An 8,656-nucleotide genomic window follows, 5' to 3' on the forward strand; every position below is an offset into this window, starting at 1 on the left:
ATGAGGATTGAGCAAAGGCCTGAAGAAATTTTAAAATCCCTCAAATAAACACGATTCCTTTTGTTTTCAAAGTTTCATTTAATTATTATTACATTACTTTAAATTATCTTTACCTCGTATTTTTCCCTTTTTTGTTGATTATAACATGCTTCTTATTTTGTTTCTAGATGTGATAACTTATTTAATTTAGTTATGATTAATAATTTGTATCAATCGTAATGCTTTTATGTACATTTACTTTTATGCTGATGGTTATATCAATTTAAATTTATTATTTCAAGCAATATAACTATATCAATTAGTTAAAAGTAAACATAATTAACTTATATGTAGTTATTTTCAGAACAAATTCTTTTAATTTATTTGCAAAATCTTAGTTTTACTTCTACTTAAATTTTATTTTATGATGGAATTTATTTTTATTTTTTATTTCAAATTTACTTTATAATTTAAAAATTATTTATAAAATAAGTCATTATCTCCCTCCTAAAATTATCTTAGCAAATAATGAAGTTCCTAAGTTTCTCTCACTTTTTCTACATACAGAAATCCCTTTCCATTTTGATTTTAAAATCTTAGTGGAAAAACAGAAAGTTTAGGAAGGTGGAGTAGACTTTCCCTCCTACACTACACATTAGTAAACTCTTCTTGGCTAGTTTTTCTCCACACGTTTCATTCTTCCGTTTGCATTCTCTTGTGGCAAATGGCGACGGAAATTGAATCGGCATTGATATTTCTGGGAACGGGAAGTTCGGGATCGGTTCCCTCCATGAGTTGCCTCATTGAACCTTCAGATCCTCCGTGTTCTGTTTGCACTCAATCCCTTTCTCTCCCACCTCAATCCAACCCTAACTACAGGTACCATTTTGTTTACACTTCATCAATCATTGTAAGTTTGTTGAGTTTACCGTAAATTCTAAGTTATCTCAACCTTGGTAGACGGAGTAGAACTTTTTACTTTAGCAATTCGTAGAAATTAAGCTCAATTCCATAATTGAATCGTGCTCTTTCATTGTTTGTATTATGGACTTGGCTTTGCAGGTGCAATACCTCTCTGTTAATCAAATATTACTCTCAAACCGATGCCACTCACAAATATATATTGATTGATGCTGGCAAGACCTTCAGGGAGTCTGTACTTAGGTGGTTTGTTTTCCATCGCATTCCCAGAGTAGATTCTGTCAGTCGCTCAACTTCCTTTCTTTGTTTACTATGCTTGTTTTTGGTTAAACTTTCTAAATATTTGATTCAATATGAATCTAACTTTGTATGTGTTCAGTCAGGTGTCTTATTTTGTTCCAGATGGAGCTTTTTTTTGGTGTTTGTTACCTAGTGTAATACATTAGTTAACTCTTGCTTGAATTGTAGATTGTTTTGACTCATGACCATGCTGATGCAACCCTTGGATTGGATGATATTCGTGCTGTGCAGCCATTTAGTCCCACAAATGATATTGATCCCACCCCAGTTTACTTAACTCAACGCTCAATGGAGAGGTAAACTAGTAACTTTCTCTGTGATGTATATTAGAATAAAATATAATTAGATATAATATATAATCAGTTATTTAGTTTCCAGACATTATATATATTATATATAGTGACTTATTTAGTTTCTAGATATTATAGATAATAAGTTATTTTGTTTCTTTTTCTATTCGGTCTGTTAGTGTGTTTGTTATTATACATAGATTTCACCTTTTCTACCTTTCTTTCATTAATATGGTATCAATAGTGATTTTTCCGCATTTACTCTCATAACTTTTTTGGTTTTTTCCCTGGATACCATGGATGAATCTATTCTTTTTTGCATTCACTCTTCCGATAATCCTGACTTATGATATGATCTCGAGGGGTCAATGTAATTTTGAGTTTTCTTTGTAGTTAACCATGGAAAAAAATTATCCATATAAAGAAAGTTAAAGGCAATATTAGTGGGAGTTAATTACTAATGGATATTAAAGATGAGAAATAATGATCCATGTCAGTCTCATCTTATTATGCAAGCAAAGTTAGGATCAATTTGGGAATCTTTGATTCAACCAAAACCTACTCATACGTGTACCTGCAACTACATCCAACTGTGGTGTGCCTATGAACAAATGGAGTATGTTTTGCACTTTCTCGTGGGTCTTAATGAAGCTTATTCTTCGATCAGAGGTCAAATTCTTTCAATGGATCCTTTTCCCTTTATCACCAAGACATTTTCTTTGGTTATTCAAGAAGAGAACCAAAAGGACATTCGTAGTCAGCCAAAAGTGAATCTTCCCATGCTTTCACAATCAAGAATGGTTTTTATTTTATGAACAAGAATGGTAGACCGGTGTGTGCTCACTATGGGATCACCGGTCATAGCAAAAATCAGTGCTATAGGTTGGTTGATTATCCACCACCCAACTACAAAAGTTAGCATTCGTTTATCAAGATTCTAGTTAGACCGTCTCTTAGGACACTAGAAAGGATTCTTCCTTTTTTCAACTTACAACACAACAATACAACAATTGTTGAATCTCCTCCAAGGTCAAACACCAAATCTCACATAGTCAATTGCTCATAGTGGTATGATTATGTCTACTCTCAAGGCTAAACCTTTTCCAATTTTTTCTGCCATTTCTATTAATCATTCGGTTAAAGGTAGTTGGATCATTGATTCAGGTGTTAGTACTCATGTAACTCATTCTTTGTCATATTTTCAATCTTACACATACTTCAGTACTTGAAGTCCACTTTAGGTCAAGGTCTCTTTTTCTCAAATTTCATTTCATGTTTTAGCATATGCTGATGTAGACTGAGGCAAATATTTAGATACTAGAGAAAATCAACTATTGGATTTTGTGTTCTTTTGGTGATTCTCTAATTTTCCAGAATTTTGTCAAATAATGTACGTCCAAGTCTTTAGTAGAACCAAAATATCGTGCTTTATCTTCAGTAGCTAGTGATGTATTTTAGCTTCAAAGATTACTCAAACATCTTTTAAGTTTCAATAGACACAACTATGCTCTTTTGTGATAACAAATCTGTTATGCACCTTGTTTCTAATCCTTCTCATCATGAGAGGTCTAAACATATAGATATTCACTATCAATTTCTTCAGGTACTTGTTAAAAAGCAACTCATGACTCTCATTCATGTTAGAATCGAGCATTAAATAGTTGATATGTTCACAAAGGCCTTCTTGCTATTGCCTTCAACCATTTCATTGGGAAATTGGGAATCATCAACATTTATTCTCCAATTTGAGGGGGATATTACAATAAAATATAGTTAGATGTTGTATATATTATATATGATCAAATATTTAGTTTTTAGGTATTTTAAATAGGATTAAATATGTTTTTAGTCCTTAAACTTGGATGCAAAATTGGAATTGGTCCATGTCCTAAACTTTGGTCCTCAAACATTAGAAATGAATAGATATATCCTTCTAGCCCAACTGTGTTAACATGTTAAACAACATTTCAGGTTGGCGTTTGAGCTGTTTACACCATTTGATATGTTTTGTTAAGAAGTAAACTTTAAACCTAACTCAACCCTATAAAACCGACTTGTAAGGTGAGGTTTACACCCACTTATATACTATAAACTTGTCTTATTTCTAGTCGATGTGAGATCTCCAACACGTTCCAACTCAAATGCAATCCAAGAACACTATTTAACACGTAAAAGAATGTTAACGTCTTGTGTTAAAAGGATTATATCCATTTACTTTTGAAGTTTGGAGATCAAAATGTATCAAAGATTGGGACAGGGACGACTTCCAATTTCACGTCTAAGTTTAGCGACTAAAAACATATTTAGCTCTTACAAATGTTATATATAATAAGATATTTAGTTTCTAGATATTATAGATATTATGTATAATCCATTATTTTGTTTCCTTTTTTGTTTAGCCCGTTAGTATGTTTGCTATTGTATATAACTTTTACTTTTCTATAAATGATAAATTTGATTCAATGAATTATTTTATACCTTTCCTTTTTAATAATGTGAGCTGGTCAAATATCCTAGGTTTGTGAGAAAATTGGCTTACTAAAATCCCAAGTGGGAACATTGGTGGCATGAAATTATATTTTGCTTTACACTTGAGAAAGTAGGAGCTCTAAGGAAGCACTCACACCCGATAAGCTTTTAGTTTTGTTACAGAATATTGATAGACACAGTTTTTGCTTTGAAAATATTTCTGATTGCAGTACAAGTCTTATGTCAGCATTATTCATCTTTCACTTGATTTTGTGGATGCATTTTTTTCTAGATAGTTGATTTCTTGTTTGCACATTTGCAACAGAATGGAAAAGGTCTTTCCTTATTTGGTTCGGAAAAAACAGAAAGAAGGGCAAGAAATACGAAGGGTGGCCCAGTTTTGCTGGAACATAGTTGCTGAAGATTGTAACCAACCTTTTTTTGCATCAGGCTTAAAATTGATTCCTTTGCCAGTTAATCACAGCGAACTTTGTCATTGATGGTAGGAATGCAATAGCACTTTTAAATTACATGGACTTATGGACTACATTTCTGGATTTAGGTAATGCATGGAGAGGATTATATCTGTCTGGGTTTCCTTTTTGGTAATAAAGATAGGGTGGCTTATATTTCTGATGTTTCACGGATTCCAGCTAGTACCGAGTATGGTGAGTTTTGATGTCATTTCTTCCTCCTTGGTCATATGTGCTACTTCATTAGTGCTATCTCTCATAAACATCACTTGGTATATAGGTCATTTTATGCTATTACATTAGTCTCACTTTTCCAATATAAAAAAAAATAAAATCATTTCTTCTTTTCTTCTCTCTGAACAAACTTTAAATTTGGATCATTCATGTGCAATAAGATGAGTTATTATCTTTCTGTTAATTAGTTTCAAATGAGAAGCTAAGAACATTTCCAACTGTCCTTTAAAGACTTCTGATAAATACTTTAATTCGTATTCTTTTATGATGATTATTCCCCCGCTATTCGTTGATAAGGAAGCTTCTGCTCTCCTTCATTGAGGAACTTAATGTTCTCTGTATCACCAACTATTTCTACCTTCTATACTCAATGTTCTCCATTAGAGGGAAAGTTTGATATTAACGACAAAGTTAAAGAAAATACCAAACTAGTGTCAAGAAAGTATTTCAATATGATTTAGATCTCATCAAAGGTCAGCTAGAATTGAGTTTCCTGACCTAAAATATTAACCTCGATGTCTTTATCATGGTATATCATCCAGAAGAAGCAGTAAGTTCATGAATTTGTAGCCTTGTCTCTTCATTGAAACAATAGGAAGACAGCTGAGACATCTAGAAGCTTTTGAAATATTCATACATCATTATAAAACCCTATGCAGATGTATGCTTTCTGACAGCAAAAATGTCATTTTTCTACAGTCATTTCAAAAAATGGGGCTGGACAGTTGGATCTTCTTATTTTGGATTCATTGAAAAAGGTCAGAGCTTGCGTTTTCAATTGTTGTTGATCTCTCATTTTGTCTGTGTTACTGTTCTACAAAAAATTTACCTGTCTTTTCTCCTAGAGCAAACTTTTCCATTGATTTTCTAATATAAGACAAGCAAACTAGTATAATAACTTGATCTATGAAGAACATTAATATATTACTAAACACATTTACTGGACTAAATAAATGCATTGAAATTTGTGATCGCATGAGGATCTCCGTAATTTTAAAATAAAACCCTGTTTCTATCTATTGTGAATTTTTTCAGTGACAAAATCTACTGGATGTAACAATGAAAATTTTGGTAAAAAAGTGTTTTAGTACTTGTACCTTTGGACAAACTTGATTTTGATCCTTATCATCGCTGTAATCACCTTTAGATTCATGGAGGGAAAATGCTTTAAGAGAGAAATGCAAAGAAATAGAACTCTTGTTTGAAGCACATGAATACCAAAGTGTTAAAACTGGAATGGGATTTGCTAAGAGAGAAGGAAGAACAAATGAAAGAATGAATTGTATTATTCAAGAATGAAATAATGGGTACATGATAAGCACCAAGGACTTGGGAAGCCACCCTTATAAGCTATATAATATGGGATTAGAATCAAACACTTAAATATCCTCTCAAAATTATATTGATCGATACGAGACCTAGGCATCCAATAGTACCTAAGTTCCTATCGTGTTATCATTTGCGAACAAGTGTTTTTGTGGTTTTTAGTTTACAACACTTTGGCTTTTGGTTTACAAGACTTTGTTCAACTTTCTTGTTGGTCAAAACCCTCTACCAGCCCATTGGTACTCCTTTTAAAGACACCGATTACCAACACTGCACAAGTCCATTGACTGAATGCTCCTCGTGTAAGTTTAATCTCCTACTTCAGTTATTCTCTACTACACACTACCACCAGAATTATTATCATCACCTGTCTAAACGCAATGCTGGCTGTGTGAGGTTTCTTCCTCCTAGAATATACTCTTCACATTGTGGACCAAATTTGGCCTGGATCAAGCAACTTATTCCTCACATCTGATTCTATGGGTCCACCAACTTGCTAGTTCCTTTTTGACAAATAATGTTAGGATTTCCTTTTCTGTAATTTTCTCAACAATGCTCATCTGGTTGACTTCATTTGAACTTGTTTTTTGTGGTTCATATTTTAATGTTCGCAAGTAAGCTTGATTGTTTTGCTTCACCTTATTTGATGGATTGTACTGTCTTGCATTTTCTGATACATATTTTTCAATTTCATTTTTCAGTTTTTTATTTGTTTATTTTCTCAAAAATAATGGTGTCCTTCTTGATATTTCCTCTTTGTTACTACAGACTGGATCACACAATGTTCACTTTTGCCTTCCACAGGTTAGTTTGGCTTTTTAAAAGAAAATTATGTTTAGACTTGTTATTATTGAGAAGTCTCACATCTTCTGTCTCAATTTTTGGAGGATCACTGATATATTTGATGGACACCTATTATCAATTGATTTTAAGATGAAATCTAACATGGTATTGGAATATATAACTCATCTTGCTAATTGTTAGATTTGATAGGCTCGCCTGTTTTGGCAGACATGTGGAAGGGGGTGTTGGGATGTCTTACATCGCCTACCTCAAATTCCTGGAGTGTGGCTCATTTTGTTGGGAAATTTTACTTAATGCTAATCAAGGGTGTCAAAGAGCGTTAATCTAACTCAAACTAAACCCGACTCCCTTTTTGATGTGCTAGATATTTTGTAACTTGGTTCAACCATGGGTTGGTGGGTTAAATGTATTGGCTCATTGAAGCATATTTTGCTCTCTTAACTTGTTTCATATATTTATTATAGTACAATCAATTTGGATTGGCTCGACTCACCTGTTTATAGCATTACAATCAGGATGTTCATTTATTTCACGAAACATTAACCATTAGAAAGTGATAATATAAATATAGTAAGTAAAAATCAAAGTGTTAATTTATATAATTGGACAAACAAATAAATTAAGCATCTAATTCATTCAAATGCTATTGAAAAACATTTTAGTCTTAAAAAAGCAAGGTGTCAACCTACATAACTAAAAGTGGTAAATAATCATAATGAAAAAATGATGAAAACAATTATAGTTATTGGTAGGTCATGTTTCAATCCATCTCGAACTTGACTCAAACTCAAACTCGTTTAACCATCAAATTAAAGTTAAGTTCAATTTAGCTCACATATAAATTTCCAACTCAATCTAGTTTAAACCTAGAGTGAGTCGGTTTGGCACACGAGTTTGAGATCATTTTGACAAATGCCAATTAGTTAAGTTGAAATTTGACAATTATGTCCCCTATGGAGAAATGTCATTGTTTGTAATTTTACAGGCCCTTGAAACTGTGAAGAGGTTGTGTCCAAAGCAAACCTTATTGATAGGAATGACTCACGAGTTTGATTACTACAAGGACAATGAGTTTTTAATGGAGTGGTCCAAAAGGTAGTGTACTTCTTCCCATTTGTCAAAATTGCAAAAGAAACTAATAAAAATGTAACTACTGATATTTTGATTCATAACACTCATCAACAATACCATGGGAATATCGTCTAACTATTTACCTCCGTTGTTTGTACTTGGTGGTTGTATGTTATGGACACTAGCATATTTCACTATTGATTGTTCTATAATTGTGCTTAGGGAAGGACTACCGGTGCAACTTGCTCATGATGGCTTGAGAATGCCCATAAACTTATAGTAAGGTAATACTCATGAACTTGAATCTAAGTCTCAAAAAGTAGCATTGATAAATATGTTGAAAATTCAAAGCTTAAAAGTTTGTTACTAGCTATATAAGCAAGTCTGTCTGTCATATTGTTTTCTGTAAAACACATTCTGTCAAGTATACAATTCTTTCAGATAGTGATGGTTAACATGTTATTAGATCTTCTTGAGAATTTGTGAGAATTGTGACTTGTGAGTGATTCTTCACTGTTTTTCACCATTACATATGTGTGTGTCTTGGGAGATTAATAATGTGCGTAGAAGAAGAGTCTTGTGAGATCGCATAGTGTAAAGAAAGTCGTATAAAGCAATATTGTTCTCGGATCCTTACCTGTTTTTTTTATGGGAAGTTATTTGACTTTTAATTAAGATTTGTTTAAAGTGATATATCATTGATAACTTCTATTTTAAACTTCCCTATTCTCCTTAAACAAGCTCAACTTTTTCCATACTTAGTTATAGAAATGTACTCCCTCTTTACCA

The 8,656-nt window shown here is 32.6% G+C and overlaps 1 protein-coding gene across 3 annotated transcripts; it reads left to right on the forward strand.

Moving 5' to 3' along the window:
* The first annotated feature begins 536 nt into the window (after positions 1-536).
* LOC114175055 (putative hydrolase C777.06c) lies at positions 537-8,356 on the forward strand. Of its 3 annotated transcripts, XM_028059810.2 has the most exons (9): positions 537-858; positions 1,042-1,180; positions 1,369-1,496; positions 4,285-4,432; positions 4,522-4,627; positions 5,366-5,424; positions 6,761-6,796; positions 7,782-7,891; positions 8,090-8,356. In XM_028059810.2, the coding sequence occupies exons 1-9, from the start codon at positions 704-706 to the stop codon at positions 8,145-8,147; spliced, it is 939 nt and encodes a 312-aa protein (XP_027915611.1). In that variant the 5' UTR covers positions 537-703; the 3' UTR covers positions 8,148-8,356. The 3 variants fall into 3 exon arrangements, with proteins under 3 accessions (XP_027915611.1, XP_027915612.1, XP_027915617.1); XM_028059811.2 differs by lacking the exons at positions 7,782-7,891; positions 8,090-8,356 and adding an exon at positions 6,986-7,282; XM_028059816.2 differs by lacking the exons at positions 7,782-7,891; positions 8,090-8,356 and adding an exon at positions 6,977-7,115.
* Positions 8,357-8,656: the final 300 nt, after the last annotated feature.

Source organism: Vigna unguiculata, chromosome 3, assembly GCF_037176805.1.
Source record: "Vigna unguiculata cultivar grain cowpea cultivar isolate G323 ecotype 2 chromosome 3, ASM3717680v1, whole genome shotgun sequence".
NCBI lineage: Eukaryota > Viridiplantae > Streptophyta > Magnoliopsida > Fabales > Fabaceae > Vigna > Vigna unguiculata.